We start from the raw sequence: 18,029 nt of genomic DNA, 5'->3' as shown, positions 1-18,029 counted from the left end.
TCTAAGACTTTAGAGCCAAAGATGGTGGCAGTGGAACTGTTTCTACAGCAAGAAATCCAACTGCCCTGAAAATGTTTCCTTTGAATACAGCCTAAATCTGAGCCGGTTTACTGTTACACCTGTCAGATCTCAGAGCGGATTCTGTCAGTTCCCAGCCACAAGCGCTTTTTCTCCATGCAAACAGGGCGCGGTTCCTACCTGTTCCCAAGCATCTAGTAACATGACGTCATCCTCTGCTAAGTCGTCCTGGGTGAACTCTCCCGGAACCTCCTCAATCTGAAATAAATTAAAAGCTTCGTGACCAACGATGCAGCAGAATTTTTCTAGTACACAGAATATAAATGCTTGCTACTACTACTGGGGGGCAGTGAGGAACTTCGGTAGTCATTTTTTTCTTCTTTTTGAGTAAGAAGGGTTTAACCAAGTGTCACACACAGATGGCGCAGTTGCACCATCTGGTACTCAACACAAACGGTGTATCCGAATGCCGTTAGGAAGGATATGTACAGCAACACAGTCCTCCTACCAGCAGTTCCTTGGAGCGAATGGCTTCACAGACCTCATCACCTACCTTGTCTCTAAGATGTCTGCGCTTACGGTCTGGGTATTTCATTCTTTCATTTTGTATCAAGATAATTCTAATTCTAGTCAAAAGATCTGGACCTTTTAGTACATCAACAATTTTCCATAAGGTGACATTACAACATAGTATCGTACGTGCAATTTTTCACTTTTATTTTTGATGGGTTAAACTGTGTTCTCTGTAGTGAACAGTAAATGGTAATGGAATGGTTAGTTTAATCCACCCGATATCAATGGTTAATCTAAAGTTCAACATTGTTATAGAGAATTCCACCTGACGTCAGCCCCCGATTCTTAGGAAGGTTCTCAGTTCCTCGCTCCCTTATCCTCCTGGCAGGTGACTCTGCAGTACTCAGACAAGTACAGCTGACCACGGCCTTGGCTACATCATGTTAGCAAGTATAACTAAGCAAGGGCCTTCTTGCATTCCAGGGCTTTGTCATAGACAAACTGGCATAAGCCTAACCTGCAGCTTACAGGGAACCAGGCAGAGCCCAGCCTGAACCAACCTGGTCCCTGGGAACCACCAGATTTCTAGGTGGGATTCATGTTTGTTATTCCCTGACAAGATTCCGAGATCCTTTTCCAAAAAAAAAAGGGCCGGGCTTTAGCTCAGTAGTGCCGCTGCCTGCCTTGCAAGTGCAAGGTCCTGAAGTGCTACGTCCTGAGTTTGATCCTGGGTACCAAAAAAAAAAAAAAAAAAAACCAAAGGTTTTAAAAAAATTGAATGTTCACAGAGAGCAAGGAATTTTACATTATCTTTTTACAAAAATATTTACTAATCACATCAAGGAAATTAGATAGTTCTTAGAATCAAATGGTAATGCCAGTAAACATACCCATCTATGGGACACATGAAAGCAATCCTAAAAGGGAATTTTGTCGCTATGAATACCCATGTCAGAAAAATAAAGCAAGCCCAAATAAATAACCCAATGATGTACCTCAAGATCTTAGAAAAACAAAAACAATCCAAATCTGGTGCTAGTACAAGGAAGGATATTATAAGGATCAGAGCAGAAATTAATGAAATGAGACCCCCCCAAAAAAAATAGTATCAATGAATCAAAGAGCTGGTTCTTCGAAAGAAAAAACAAAAGAGACAAACAGCCAATCTTACCAAAAAAAGGAAAGACAAGACCCAAATCGATGCAACTAGAAATGAAAAAGATGAAATCACAATGGACACTTCTGAAATCCAGATTATTAGTAATTACTTAGAAAACCTGGATGCTAATAAGTTGGAGAATTTAGAAGAAATGGATAAATTCTTATTTGAAAAACTGAGCCAAGATGATGTAGAGACCTTAAATAAACCAATAGCAGGCAATGAAACTGAAGCAGTGACTAAAAAAAAAAAAAGTACCAACTAAGAAAAGCCCATGACCCAATGGATTAACAAGCGATTATACAAGAACTTCAGGGAAGATGTAACGTCAATGTTCCTCAAACTCTTTCATGAAATTGAAAGGGAAAATGTACTCCCAAAGTCATTTCTGCAGCTAGAATTACCCTGATTCCAAAACCAACCAAAACCCAATCAAAATAGAAAACTACAGGCCAATCTTTTTAATGAACATAGATGTAAAAGTCCTCAACAAGATACTAACAAACAGAATGCAAAAAATTCCTCAAAAAGGTCACACATTATGACCAAGGGGGCTTCATTCCAGGAATGCAGGGATAGTTCAATATATGAAAATCAATCAATGTAATATATCACATAAACAGAACAAAACTTGCATGATTATCTCAATAGATGCAGAAAAAGCTGTCGACAAAATCCAACATCTATTTATCATGAAAACCCTGAAGATAATAGATATAATAAAAAGGCCGTTTCTCAATCTAGTAAAAGCTATTTAGGACAATCCTGCCAGAATCCTATTAAATAGGGGAAAACCTCTAAAATCAGGAACAAGACCAGACATCCAGTATCACCACTCCTATTGATATAGCACTCAAAATATTATCTAGAGCACTCAGGCAATAGAAAGAAATAAAGAATAGAGGAAAGGAAATATGGGACAGGAAAAAATATGAGAAAAGAAAAACATGGAAACAAAGTGTTTGTAAATAGGGAAGGGTGGAGGGGGTGAAGGGAGGAAGAGGGTGTGGGGAAAAAAATAAGAACCAAGATCTGTGATGTAAGGGTATAAGGTTCCAATGATGAATGCAACTGTACTGTATATTAAAAAGTACCAATAAGCTCAATAAGATTTTGAAGAAAGAAAGAAATACACATGGCTTTGACATGACTATAAGCCAAAAAAAATAAAGAAATAAGAAGGATATGTACAGGAAATGAAGATATCTAGTTATCATTATTTGCATACAACATGATCCTCTCAATAAAAGACCTAACAATTTTTACCAAATACTTCTAGAATTAATAGTCAAAGTCCTTAAGGTAGAGGATACAAAAACAACACACAAAAGTCTACAGCATTCCTGTACAGCAATAATGAGCACACTCGAGAAAGAAATTAGGAAAACAATACTGTTCACAAGAGCATGTAGAAAAATTAAATTTTAGGATTTAACCTAACCAAGCAAGTGAAAGGCCTACACTGAAAATTACAGTGCACTGGGGCCGGGGATTTAGCTCAGTGGCACTGCATCTGCCTCGCAAGCTCAAGGTCCTAAATTCGATCCCCAGTACCAAAAAATAAAACTACAGTACTCTGAAAATGGAGATTGAAAAGGACATCAGAGAATGGAAAGACGTCCACTGTTCCTGAATGGGCAGGACCGATATTGTCAGAATGGCCATGCTTTCAAAACTGATATGCAGATTGAATGCAATCCCAATCAAAATACCAACAGCATTCCTCACAGGCCTGGGGAAAATAATTCTAAAATTCACAAGGAACCAGAAGAAGATTACAAGATGGAGGAAGAGGAGGGGAGGGGAAGGAAGATGAGAAAAAGAATTAAAGTGCATCAACTCCACACAAGGAAGGTAATCATTAAGTGCTGAAAACATATACTAATAAAAATGAAAAAAATATCATCTACCCTAAAAATATTTACCAGTAACATAATGGTTTTCAAAATCAAAAACCTTAAACTTACTTTTCATTGAGCACTAACTATTCTAAGTATTCTAGTCTGTCTTTCTTTCTTTCTTTCTTTCGTACTGGGGATCAGACTCAGGACCTTGCACTTGAGAAGCAGGCACAGTGCCACTGAGTTAAATCCCCAGCCCATATTCTAGTCTTTCTATGCATTAATGAATTTAATATACACAACAACCATATGAATTAGTTACTATGATTTTCCTTATTTTACAGATGAGAAAACTACAGCACAGAATCAATAAAGAACCAGCTGAGGGTCACAGAGCCAGTAAGTTACATCATCAGGCAAGTGGTATCACCAAGTACGTGGTATCTCATAGGAAGACTGGCTCTAAAAGTTGTGCTTTTAACCACTATCTCTGCTGCCTTGTATGACTCTCCCTGTCTGAAGCCTATTTTCTGGCGATGATCAAACTCTTGTCACTAACAATCCTTTTCCTTAAACTATGAAGGAGGATGAAAGGATTCCAAGAACCAATCAAGAAAATGAGTAGGTACAAAGGAAATGTGTATTTCTTGCAATGGCTAACATGTCTATGATAACACACACACATGCACACACACACATGAAACAACTCACAGATGTTCTTAAAATCTGAAAACAAAGCCTAGATACTTATTTTTGAAAATATACCTTCCTTAGAAATAAAGATGAATTCATACCAATATTAGCAGATAATATGGATAAGAAATTATGGATACATATACCAATAATGAAGTTGTTTAGATGCGATATACAACTCCTAGTCAAAATGATAAAATTGTAGATTTTTCTTATAGCAAGTTTATAAAATGTAGCAAGTACAAGGATTTGCTGAAAAGTAGGTAACAAACTATGATGTTCAATAACAGAGTATCACTATCTACTATTCAGACTTCCATTTTTAGATCAAACTAAAATTATTTTGAAAAATTATAAAATCCAAGTGTGATTTGTACATGGACAGTTTCTTCTTCAGAGCTTTGTTATTTCTAGCATTAAATGTACCTTGTGTGCATGTTGAAAATTAAGTTTGTATTCCCTAGGACATGCTGAATAGATGAATAGGTCAAATTTTATACAGAAAAAGGAATTCATCCTTTAAATTTGCACAAAAGCCTACCACGTCAGAAATAGTAGAATGTTTGTGGCTACATGGAGATGAGGGATGATACGCTAGAGCTCAATACAAAATCAGTCCTATGTAGCCATGGACTGCAAGTTTGTATCGCCGCAAAATCCAAAATCTGAGGCCATAACCAGTGCATCGGATCAGACAGGACCTCTGAGAGAGGGTTAGGTTTGGTTGAGGTCCGGAGGATGGAGCTCCATGAAGACAGTAGTCACAGGCAGAGGAGAGACGTGAGTTCACTCTCCCGGCCAGGTGAGGACAAGGGGAGGCAGGTGCGTTATTAGGTTCTATCCCACCATTCCTTTTTCTAATTTTAGCTTTTATCAGCACTTGTTCGCAGTTCATGATGACTACGTTCGCCGTGGGGAGTTGGTGCACATACACAACACGTCTTCATACTTCCTTCATCTGCTTCCCTTCCCCTGTCTCCCGCCTCCCTCCATCTCTTGGTCCCATTCCCTTCTGCCCTGCTTCTTAAGACACTCACAGTGAACCTTCCGGTTTTGTTGGAGCAGCCGTAGAGCCGGGGCGGGTGGTGTTCGGCCTGCGTTTCCAGCAGTGGTGAGGTCTGGTAGTCTTTCTTCCCTCCAAGGGCGGTCCAAAACTCCTCTGCGGAAAGCACAGAGCTACTCAATGCATATTCAGGAGCATATGGCTGGTACTGTTTTATAGTGACAACAATCTTATCTCACCTTAACTTTAATGCTAAGAAGTTACTTAAATGTACCACGTATCATCACTCACTCTGGTAACCAACAGAGGGGTCCTTAACCCCCTTTAACCACCCCGAAATGATCCTTCTTTAAGGAGAACCGCAAGCAGCAAGCCCAGCAAATGCCAGTTCTGACCCCACAGCACACACCTGGCTCCTCGCCTTCCTGAATCCTTGCAGTGCTGCACGCCAGGACATTTGCCACATACTCTGCTCCCTTCTCCTCCTCCTGGCTGGCACCTTTTCCTACCCAGGTGTAACCGCCATTGCGGGGCAGTTTCAGGACAAAAGTATCATTGGAATTCAATGAATTTGCATCAACGTCAACCTGGAGCATGAGGAAAAATAATACAATGACTGAAATTCATTGCTGCTCCTTTCTCAATAAATATTTCCCAGGAGCTGTGACTGCCTTATAAACAAAGAGCGAAAAAATAATAGGAAGTAGGGAAATCTTTTTCCATTGGGAAGGGGAACAAGAGGCAAGGGCATGAAAAAAACTGAAAAAAAATAGAGACGGAGCTTCTGTAGATGGAAACAGGGCCAAGCGATAGACACAACCAGGAAGAAGGGAGCATGAACGCAGAATTGAGATGTGTTATAGATGGGCATAGCCTCCACCCTGCCCCAGGAAATTAACCCAGGGCTGCACGGGGACAGCCCTGTGGCACAAGAAATGATGGAGAAGGAGCATCTCAGCCTCTGGCCCTTGACCACCCAGCCCCCCTCAGACAGCAGCGCACTTTAGCGAGAGAAGAAACGGCTGCGACGAGGAACGGCGGTCGGACCTTTCAAGAATGACCCAGGGGTTGGTGACATTTGGGGAAGGGGTCCTGAGTCCTCGATACCACACCATGCAGGAGGAACCTGTGAGATGTGATGATGAACGGTGAGAAGAGTGTGCTGCGAACACCTAGTGGGAAAAAGGCACTCAACGAAATGGCGAAGGCTGACTATGGTAGGTGCTAGTTAGAGAGAAGTGAAAAAAAACAAGACCACAGAAGTGACCTTTGTGTGGCGAGGTGCAGCACTGACCAGCCAGAAGAAAGCCAGGCCACCAACTGACTGGCTCCGGGGAGACCAGGAGGCTCAAAACTGTGGGTCAGGGAGTGAATGAAGACAACATTGTCAAGGATCGCTGATCTTAAGGAGGAGAGCAAGGGCCGGGCCTTGCAAGCACAAGGTCCTGAATTCGATCCGCAGTACAAAAAAAGAAGGAAGGAGAGAAAAATAAGGGTTGCTGGATAAGGTCAAGGTCAAGAGATAGTATTTTAAAGAAATGACTTTTTAAAATACATCTATGAATTTCAAAGTAAATGACCAATGATAGAATAAATTAGTGTTAGAGAATAGAATGGAGATTGTTGCCGGCAGTCAGGATGACTGCATGGATAGCAGTCTAGAAAAGCCTTCAGGAGAGGAAGGAATCCTGAACAGAGGTCAGTGGTGGGAGGAATTTGGCCTTAGATGGGGGCCACAGTTTGTATTCTATGTAATAAACACTTACTAAATTATTTATTGAGAAAAGTGACATTTACAGTGAAATTTATTTATAAAGTGACACTTTCTAAAAGACACTAATTTCTCACTAATTTGCAGATAATGTTTTGATATTAATTAATAAAATACTTGATTCTTTATATGTAAATTACTAAATATGGGTATTAACTTATTCAAAACTTTACATTTCACTAAATGGAAGGGGAAGAAAATGCAGACGATTCAGAAATTGCACAGGGTGGGTGAGTAAGGTGACCACAATGTGATTGTGCTGGTCTTCTCTGCAAGCTCTGCATCAGAATTACCCAGAGGCAGGGAGGTGCTAGAGTTTCAGGATGGAGGTGAACCTGAAGGGTCTGAAGGGTGAAGAGCTACAGGCTTGGAGAATTGCCAGTATGTGCATCTTGGGGTAAAAGAGTCAAAGAGCCGGAGGTGGTTGTCAGAGACCAGACGACTTAAACAGATTTCTGAGGGGCCATGGTTTTTTACTGTCAAAGCCAGGATTTATTAGAGGACCATGCGAGTATGAGATGAAATGGGGTTAAAAAAAAAAGGTTATCAGAAGAGAGAGGCCAGGTGATAGTGAGACAACAGCTGAAATACTCAAAACATAAAGGAATAAGGACCAGCAGCTCCACAGATGGTGGCACAAGAGGGCTGGGGGAGCAGGGAGAGTCAAGATGAAAAGAACAGACACCAAAGAGACCAGGGTCAGCAAGGACAGCGCCCCATCCAGCCCCACCCAGGGCTCTGGGGAGTTGGCACTGGGGAAAACACAGTTTCCACTGAGCGGGCTATGGGAAACAGGTGTCCTCACAGAACAGAAATGGAGCAAGAGGGTGAAGGGGAGGCAGGCACGGAGAAGACAGGGGATGGAGGGATACGGACTGCCTGGGGCATACAGGCTCTGCTCGTGCAGAGGGAAGGGCTAGGACATAGCTCCAGGTCTGGGGACGGGCAGGGCAATGTGGGGTGATTTGGAAGATCTGGGTTCCAACAGAGGCGACAGGACATGAGGTGTGGCTGGATGTGTTCAGTGTGGCGGAGTCCACATCCCGCACTGTCACACCTGGGCACACCAGGGCCTCCCCTCTCAGACCCCCATGCTCGGTCACACAGGCCCTTTCCTCAGGACAGAGTTGGCACTGCCTTGCGCCTGTTTTGAGAGCCTGATTTGTTACAGGATCCTTAAAACTTGGTGTGGGCCCAGGGAAGCTGAAAAATGTGACAAGCTGGAGCCTGGAGTTTAACTTTTCATTAAACTCTCCTGGTGTTTAGTAGTTTTTATTTTATGTGAACAGTGGGTTCATTATCGAAATGAAGGGGCTCAGCTTGCCAGTAGTGAAAAGCCAGCATTTGCTGATGGCTGAGGTCCACCGGGAAATGCACAAACCAGGCATGCTTTCCTGAGTAGGCGACAGTGACGGTACCTCCACAATCCTGGTGACAGACGCCAGGTTTCTCCGGACTTGAAAGAGACGGACAGGTGGAGCCGGGGCCTGTCCGCCTTTCTTTGATGTCCCATTCTTGTAAATAATGAGTGGTTTGTCTTTGAACAAACTCAGCAGGTGAGCAGGCTCTTTGCCTTGGGAGACTCGGACCTGGGTGCAGGGGGTAGGGGAATAAAAGAAATATAATAAAGAGTGCAGTGAAAGAAGGCTGCATTTCTAAATAGGTTCTTTATTTTCTATTTGAAAATAAAAAATACACCAAAAGTCAGGTGAGGAGCAGAAGGGATGACAATTAACACAAAATATAGGTTAGTGATAAACCACATTCACTTAGAAATGTTTTGTCACCTCAGTGTTCCTGCAATGCTTTCTGCTTTCAGAAAATGCAAAGATGGAAGTATATTTATCTGTGTCTCCAAAGGGGCAAAGACGACAAAAAAATAAAAAATGTTGACATCTGCCACCTTTTTGAAAAGTGCTCTCCTTTCAAGAACACTAATATTTTACAGATATTTATGGATGCGGTAGGTTTTCGTGTGTTTTGGAGCTGGTTCAGATTAAGAGATGTGTGTTCAGACGCTTCAAAAATACGACACAAGTTACACTCATTATTGCTATATGCCTATATGTGTAAGATGAAGCATTAAAAACTGACAAAAATAAACTGACTATACACTTTCGAAACTTTACTTATAAAATGGCAGCTATTAAGCATAACATATGCTTAATACAAGTAGCCTATTTTTATGTGGTGTAAGGACTTTTTAAAGATGAGGAAATTGGGAAATAGAAGAAATTCACTGGCCAGTGACTTGCTTGATTTCACCTACTACCACCCAATATGGAATTAAAATTTCTCACATAAACTAGTGGTGCATTTTTTTTTAACATAAAGAGTTCAAATACTGGACCAGCCCCCTACTTTTTGCATTTATTCTGCCTGGTGCTAGAATGAACTGCCTTGTCTACCCTGGTCTGTCCCGTCCCAGAGGCTGGGTAACAGGAACGCTGACACCCTCACTGTTATAGGGAGGCCTGGGGAGCGAAATAACTGACTGTGTAAATATGTTCCAACCAGCAGGCATTCAAGTAAGTGAGAGACTGATTATGAAAATATTTCCTCACAGTCACAGAGCTGTGGACAAGGGTAGGAAGGAATAGCGTTTCACACAGCCTTGAGGAAACTTCAATTTCCAACATAAGGGAAAGGGGATCAGTGATGAAGGCCCATGCTTTCTTGTGAAGATGAGTAAGAGAGCGACAAGGCAGACTAAAACGTTTTCAACACTCTTACTATGAAACAGCAAGTTTAGCTTTCTCAGCAGTATATAAAATACTGCCATCTAGTGACTGAACTAAAAGTTACCATTTCATTGTTAATTTAGGATGCAACAGATCTCTGGAATTCATTATCTGGGCATATGTGACATATTCTACTATGCACTATGTGATATGTAGGGCACAATGAGTATCTTCAAGTGTTTTAATAATTTGTTAAGGAATACTTTAAAGATCAACTAAATGGAAAAGGTGATGTCAGTTCTTAACTAGAAATATTCTATTAAAGAAATCAATGTAGTACTTCATCGGGAAATAGGGTTGAGTGCATGTAAATAATTCATACTTTTAAATTTTCCAATTAATTACTTAGCTAACTTATTAAAAATGATTAAATGTGCCCATACATTTAGATCGAACTTGATAATATTTGTAAGTACCAAAGAAAAGAAACCATCTGGAAGACCAAATTCAGCCTCCACATCTTGTATTTCATGCTCTGAAGTACCTGAGTTATCTTTCTATTTAATTATTACACTTAAACAAGTAATTATACATTTATAAAGATTTGAAAACAAAACAAAACAAAAACCTTCTATAGGACATCAACTCTCAGCTCCCTTGCCACCAGGCACAGGAAGTTAAGCAAACACACTCCTGCGGAGGAAACGGGAACCCTCATGCAGCTGTCCCAGAAAGGTCACCGCGCTGGCCAAATGGGCACCGCTCTCAGTTCGAAGCCCGGTATAGAAGACACATTTCCCAGCAGATGGGAGCAGACACCTTCCCCAAAACTGGCCAGACAAACACACAGGCGGGCAGGAAATGCCTAAGCAGTGCTGTGGGCAACTCCGGCTAAAGAAAGAGAGAGATTGAAAGAGAAAGAGACAGAGAGACCTAAAGCTCGCTGAAGGGACAAGGAACAAGCAAGTGCCACTCCCGGGTTCCTGAGAGGAGACGGACACATTGGAGTGCACTAGAAGTAAACAGGGTTTCCTTGAAGCCTGTATTTTATTTATGAACTAGGGAAAGTAAGCAAAGATCAATAAACTCCTGTGATTACTAACAAGGGTCCTGAAACAAATAGCAGATACTCCGCCATAAGTACAAGAAGATGGGCATCTGAACTTGAAAAGACAAAATCAGGCTGCAAAGAGTCTCACAGACAGTGAGGAGACCTAAGACCTGGCAGTGGTAACCTCCGAGGCTGTATCCCACTCAGACTTTTATAATTAGTCAGGATACCGTCTCTCTCTACTGTCTTTTCTGTGTATCAATCTCTCTGTATACATACTCGTGTGTATACAGTGTGTGTGTGTGTGTGTGTGTGTACACACATACATACACATGGACACACAAAGAGCTTGACTCATATTTACATGGAGTTGTTATTTCGAATTTGGGTTCAGTGATTCTCGGGAGTTATTTTTAACAGAAATACCCAACTAAAGAATCCATTCTCCTTTTCCCTCACTCCTACCTCTCTCCCTTCCCTTTCCGCCCTCTCCCTTCTCCCTTCCTCTCATTTCTGTCTCCTGATTCTTTCCCCGTTCTCTTTATTTCCTTTGTCTCCCCTGTTTCTCTCTCCTCACTGCTTCCTCTCTCCTCTCCTCCCATTCTGTCCTTTTCCTTCTCCTCTCTCCCACCTCTCCTTCACTTCTAGGTGCTGGACTTTGTTTCGGCCAAGATTCTGGTACATAAAAAGGAAAAATTCCATGCTTTCTTTAGAGATTATTTCACTCTACCTGTAGAACACATAGCTTATGTATTTTTATATTTTAAGAGTATCTGCTGGGTGTAGTGGCATACACCGGAAATTCCAGCACTCAGGAGGCTGAGGCAGGAGAACTGCTATGAGTTCAAAGCCAGCCTGAACTACATAGTGAGACAATATTATTCTACTATTTATCTATTAACTAGAATTATTCATCTGTGCTAGTTCTACACTCTTGTATTTATTTCTCATTGCTGTAACAAATTATCATGCACAAACTTATTATCTTATATCTCTGGAGGTCAGAAGTCCAAAATGAGTTATAGGCTAATTTAGTCCCTGGGCTAAAATCTGGGATATTTGAAAATTGAATCAGACTACCCAGGCAAGCTAAAGTCAGGCTATCGCAGAGGTATATTTCTTCCTAGAACAGGGATGAATTCGTTTCCTGGCCTTTTCTAGCTTCTAGAGTTTGCCTGTATTCCTTTACTGGGACCCCTTCCCTGGTCAAACCTGGCAACTTCTGGGTATGTCTTCCCCATGCTGTGTCCCTCCACTGTGCCAGCCTGCTTACTTCGCTGCTAAGGACCCTGGTGGTCACACTGTACCCCTGGTAATCCAGATCATCTCTCTCCTTCAAGGTCTGCTGAAGGGCAGCCGTACTTCTGCCATCAACCGTAACTCTCCTCTGCCTTGCAGCACAACATATTCTCAGCTTCTCATACACAGGAGGGAAGCTCTAGCTAGTAACTAAGCCGGCAATCCTCGGACTTGGATGAGTCTAGGGGTTAAAAGCATCACAACCTGCACAGCCTGTCCTCCAAGGGACCGATCCAACTGGACAGTCAGGAATGCAGATGTGGTCAGCTCATCTCGTGTGGCATTTGCCCCCTGCCTGGAGGAATGAGAGCAAAACACATTAGCTTGTATTTAAGTTTTAAGACGTTTTTGTACAGCTATTTCAAGAAAAGACTTAAGTTATTATGAAAAATTAAGAAGAAGCCAACCATTTTAATGTGATACAATGATCTGTCAAAACTACTGTTGCTTTCAAAGTACTAACATCAAGCCCTGAACTGTCCTGTTGTATTTTCCAGAACTGGATACGGTGGCCATTTTTATCTCTGTTTCAACAACATTGGGCCTTAGCTGTTCATATAACTTAGCCAAGTAACCATGTCTGTCTGATTCCAAATTGGATCTGCCTATTTTGCAGAAACCATTTCCATAGTGAAAATAATACATCTGAGTACCGGTAGATAAGGCAGGCCTGTGAGGCTGTTATTGGAGGCATTTTATCTTTCTATGAGTACTTAGTAAGCATGGAACCAAATATATAAATTCTCAACACTTCAAACTGGAAAGAAAACTAAATGACCAGCACCACCCCACCACCCCGTGCCATCCCAAAGACAGTAATCAGTAACAATGTAGTGCCTTCCCACTGTCTTTTCTCTTTGCAGTGTGGACCAACTTGCACTCTCCTCCGTTCCCTACCTTTGTTTCATGTACTCTACTTACTTATATTGAAACAAAACCCTAGGGGCCACTCTTAACTTTGTCATCTCTACTACTCATAACCACTCTCTCATGCAAACTCCTTCACAGCCTGCACAGCTGTCTCACGCTTTCCGGCCCTGCTGTCATCACTGTACAGTGAATTCAGGCCCTATTAACACTCAGCTCAATCACTGCAACAAACTCCCAGTCATCTTCCTGCTTCTGGTCTTGCCAGCCAATCCATTCCTGCCGTATCAAGAAGTTTCTCTAAAAGGAAAACCAATCGTGTCACTCCCCTGTTCAAACTCTCATTGGCTCCCAACCCCTGGAAAATAGACTTCATCCTTCACAGCATGACCGCGCAAGCCATTCCCAATTTGGTACCATCTGATTTCTCTGGTTTTGCCCTCTGTTCCAACCGTATTTCTTTGCTGGTAGATTATTAGAGCACGCCTTTACCTGCACTGCTTGGAACAGCTTCCCTCCCTGCTGGTCTGACTGCAGCAGCTCCTCTTCCTCTCTGATTCAAAGGCCACTTCCGGGAGCCTCTACCAGTAGCCTTGGAGAGAGCCAGCTGTCTGTAATTCCCCGGATCACCCAGCTTGCTCTTATTGTCCTGCCCTAAAAAACATTCTCTTGACTTGCTTGTTTAGTCTTCTTTTGCTTGATCTAAGTGCTAAGAGCAATTACGTTTCTTACATTCAGAATAGAATTAAGAGAAAGACCATGAAACAAAATGAACAAAAAGCTGAATAGGAACAACTAATTTTTCATCCCTATCAAAGTTGTGCCCTGCACAAACACCTTTTTGAATTCAAATTTTATAAAGATATTTCTGAAGTGAGAGACCTACAGCTCCGGGTCTGAACTGTTACTTCACCAGATACAACAGTTGGGACTTTGGATTAAGTTACTTACCCTCTAATCCTCCTTACAAACTTTTTAATGTAACAGAAATGGTACGTCAAATAAATACTTTCCTGGCACAAACATGCTCCTCAAAAAAAATGGTTCCTAGATGTCTTGACCATAGAATCAAACAGCCAAATGCATTCATCTTGGAGAGAGTATGGAGAAACCGTGTGGCCAGAAATGCCTCCGAGTGCAGGGGTTCTCGTTAATAGGAGTATAGTCAGAACCTCGGGAATCTCACCACCTGAGAGTCTGGTTTATTTAGCTTGGGGTGAGGGCATGTAGGCTGCGAAAACAGTCCAGGTTCTTCCTGTGGTGTCTGAGAGCAATGCCTCAGGCAATGACTGCTAACCATTAGAATACACATGAATCCTGGAATGATTTGCTACCCTGTACCATCTTCCCTAGTGAGTCAAAGGACTCACCTATGCTTCTGGGTGCCAGACTACCCTTGGGTATCACCGCATATCCCTTATCTCCTGACCCTCCTTGGACTGGAGGGACTGGGCAACTCCAGCAGTAAGACTGTCATCTGATGTGAGACTCACTGAAGAGAAATGTCACCACATAAGCAGAGTGCTGATGTGTCCACTCCATGTTGCTGCTGTCTTGTAAGCAAAGGTGGGGTGGGCTCTGACCCAGACCTTATATTCTCCACACACAATTCTCAGCTTCAAGATCTTTTCTGAGTATTATTTTCTCAGCAATATTATCTTTTTTAATCTTTTTAAATTGAGTTTATTGGTACATTTTAGGTATACAGTACAGTTACATTCATTATTGGGATCTTGTACCTTTACATGACAGGTCTTGGTTCTCATTTTTTTCCCCTTGTCCCTGCCCTCCCTTCACCCCCTCTTCCCCTCCCCCATTTACACTTTATTTCCATTTTCTCGGCAATATTCTATTTTACCTGATTTCACTTACTACAAAGTTAGAGAATTTCAGTTATATGATTTGTTTTACAATCCCTATCTTTGAAATGTCCCAAGGGTCGGGGGGAGGCGTGTCAATGTTTGTTGCTTCATCTTTGAGCGGGGCCTCTGACCCGAGGAAATCTAACCTTCAATTAACTACAGTCATTATGGAAATCTTGTAGCTGGAGATACACTGACATATTTTTTCTGTCATTGCTGGGAATTTCATGGGGACAAAGACTAAAGATGCATTAACTTGAGGTCTGTTCAGTATGCTGTGGTGAAATCACAAGTTATATCCCCTGCAGGGTTTGCCTTACTACAACTTCACAGCTTCTATCTGGGTGGCCTTCCTGAATTATAACAGTAAGAAAGACAGTACCCAATGCTGCCACTACAGCATATGCCTGCATGAGAGATGAAATAACGAACCATATATCCAGCAAGAGGACGCTACTACTGGGAATATTAAAACCCTTTTCCTAGACCAGAGAGGGTTATTTTTAACTCCACTAGTCTGTGGACAGCCGCCACAAAGCTCTCAAAGTCATGATAAAGAGAACACTATGGGCATGCCTCCAAATCTCACTGGGGCAACTACAGGATGATTCTACCCCATACTGCATAGAACTTCATATTCAAGCATAATCTGGCCCTGCAGAAGTTGAGCTCTTGTGGAAGAGGTAAACTTACCATGTGTAGATGATCTGCCCCCTGGGATAGGTGTAGAGGATAATGTAGCAGTCACCACCGTAGAACTCACCATAGGAGCTTGGCTCAATTTCGATTCTACCGTTGCATTCTACACGCCAAATCTAAAGGAAACAAGATAGATATACAATGTTAAAATTTTTTAATCTAATAACATTTCTCACAGGCTTTAAATAATTTTTCTTTTACATCTATTATTAAACAACTTTTAAATTGTTTTCCAACTAGTTTACAAATCAAGCAAAGACCAGGTATGATGGCACACACCTGTAATCCCAGCCCTCTGGGAGGCTAAGGTGGGAGGATCACAAGTACAAGGCCAGCCTGAGGAACTTACCAAATTAGCAAGTGTCTCAAAATGAAAGATTAAAATAGAGAAGATCGGGGGAAGTAGCCCAGTTCTGGGTTAAATCCCCAATACTTTAAAAAACAAAAGTCAAGCAAGAGTGAGAAAATTGATCAAATTGGCAATGTGTTGATTTTCAGTTGCTTCAATTTCTTTTGCTTCCTCTACAATATTTAGCTCAGCTCTGACGCTGTAAATAAATCTATTATTTGATCAATTAGTGAAAATAACACGACACTGTAGTGTAATAACAAACTGTATTATTCATCTCAGAAATGTATCTTTTAGCTTTATAGTAAAATTTTTTATTCCATTATGAAATAACTTTTTTTCTTCTTCCCTTTGGCTTAAGACACAAGACTACTACTTTCTGAGGCAAGAGCTGGTAGACTGTGACCAAATGATAGCCTTGCCTCAGAGGACCGAATACCTGTGCTCCCTGCAAGATTCAGTCTGAAATCTAAACTTAGGAAGGGGGACTTTGGAAAAATAATGAGGTCCTAAACGTGGGTCTACTGGGAATCCGAGGGGTGATGGAAATATATGGTGAATGTTACACTTAAATTTTACTGTAGTAAAAGATACATTCCCTACAATATGAGATAAATACATTCACAGCAAAGAGGGAGCATTTTGCAGGGGATTAATAGCCAGGTGTCTTTTATTACATCAGATTTTACATTTAAATATTAACTGTAAGTGGTACCTTGGCTTGTGAACTTAATTTGCTTTATGATTTGGGGAAGATGAGTTCATTAATGTTTGTGTGGGGAAGATGGCTGTGGTCGTGTTTGTCACCCAATGCAAAGTTTTCAAAAGGAAGCCAAAATTATGCCAAATGTTTTTGTTTGAGAACCAAAGTGTTTGCAATCAAAAGTGTCCGTGAACCAAGGTATGACGGTATTTTACGATCATCCCACACTGAGTCAACTATCTACAGCAATTTCTGTCAAAAGCATGGTGTGTATTCATTTATTTTATTCAATAGATAAAGGCATTGTGTGACTTCTGGCTCTTCCCCAAAGTCAAAGTGACCATGAAAGGAATATGTTTTGAGCTGGAGATTAGCTCAGTGGTTCTAGCACCTGCTTTGCAAGACAAGGACCCGAGTTTGATCCCCGGTACCAAAAGAAAAAAGAAAATGCTTTGAATCCATTCAGGACATCGAGGCAGCTACAATAGCACAGCTAAAGGCCCTCTCAAAAGGACTTCCAGAACTTTTCCAAAAAAGAGGTGAAAAAATGTGTTTGATTTGAGGGGAAGTATTTTTGAGGGAGATTAATAGTAATGTATCTTTTACTCCAATAATTTCTTTAAAATTATTCACTGTATTTTCAAGCACAAGGCACAGAATCAATGCCTTTATAGAAGGGACCCCAGAGAATTCTCCAGCAACTTCTCCATGTCGTGAGAACCAGGATCCAACACTGAATCTATCAAAACTTTAATTTTAGACTCCCAAGCCTCCAGACATGTGAAAAGTAAATGTTTACCATTTAAACTCCCAGTCCATGGTATTTTTTTTACAGCAGCCCAAACAGATGTCAATATCATGACTTCTATTTCTAAAAAGCACTATATAGGCATAAAACTGAAAAGTACTGTATTTTGCTTCTTCGTCTTCATCACAAATGAAAGACACCCAAGTTGGAGAGATGAGAGTTGTAGAAACAGCAGAGTAACCAGTGAGTAAGAGGCTGCAGGCACTGCGTGTGCCCGGCACAAACCCTGCTGGGGGGTGGGGGGCAGGGTTGTGCTCGGCTTGGAAATATGGAGGTGAGATGAAGATGAGCCTTGGAGTGCCACCTAGCGAACAGAGGAGACACAGCACAGCCTTGCTAAACCAGGAGCCTAAGAGACTCCCAGGGTTTCAGCAGCCATAAGGAAAGCGCAAGAGGCCGTCTTGTGGCCTGAAATGGAGACCACATCCAGGATCCAGCCAATGTGAAGGAGCCACTGCTGCCCCAAGTCCCTGTGGCTGTGGTGCCTGTTTTGAGCTCCAGAAAGGACATCCAAGCAGGAGACAGATCCAGGCCCAGAAGCTGAGACCCCTTTGGCCATGAGGAATATTCATTACTTGTCCCTTGTCATTTCCCACTCCACTAGCCCTGTACACCTTACATTCACACTTTATGTCTTTGAAAGAGGAAAAATTACTCCCCAAATTTTCCCCCAAATTTCTCTTTTCTTTTTTTTTCTTTTTTTTTTTTTTTA

General features: G+C 41.6%; 1 protein-coding gene across 4 annotated transcripts in view; it reads right to left on the bottom strand.

Moving 5' to 3' along the window:
* Window positions 1–18,029, bottom strand: part of Scin (scinderin) — an 819,415-nt gene that overhangs the window by 716,389 nt on the left and 84,997 nt on the right. For all 4 annotated transcript variants that reach the window (XR_004514640.1, XM_033756972.1, XM_010643372.2 and 1 more), the window contains 6 exons: window positions 15,452–15,573; window positions 12,234–12,324; window positions 8,417–8,587; window positions 5,637–5,814; window positions 5,262–5,383; window positions 199–276 (listed from right to left, as the gene is read on the bottom strand). Coding sequence is in view for 3 of the 4 variants with exons in the window: in XM_033756972.1 (XP_033612863.1) it covers window positions 199–276; window positions 5,262–5,383; window positions 5,637–5,814; window positions 8,417–8,587; window positions 12,234–12,324; window positions 15,452–15,573 (762 nt within the window). In the remaining variant the exon portion in view is untranslated. The remainder of the gene's footprint in view (window positions 1–198; window positions 277–5,261; window positions 5,384–5,636; window positions 5,815–8,416; window positions 8,588–12,233; window positions 12,325–15,451; window positions 15,574–18,029) is intronic.

The sequence above is a fragment of the Fukomys damarensis genome, unplaced genomic scaffold (assembly GCF_012274545.1).
Source record: "Fukomys damarensis isolate Sample0158 unplaced genomic scaffold, DMR_v1.0_HiC HiC_scaffold_4, whole genome shotgun sequence".
Lineage (NCBI taxonomy): Eukaryota > Metazoa > Chordata > Mammalia > Rodentia > Bathyergidae > Fukomys > Fukomys damarensis.
This window is presented reverse-complemented; position numbering and strand designations above follow the sequence as displayed.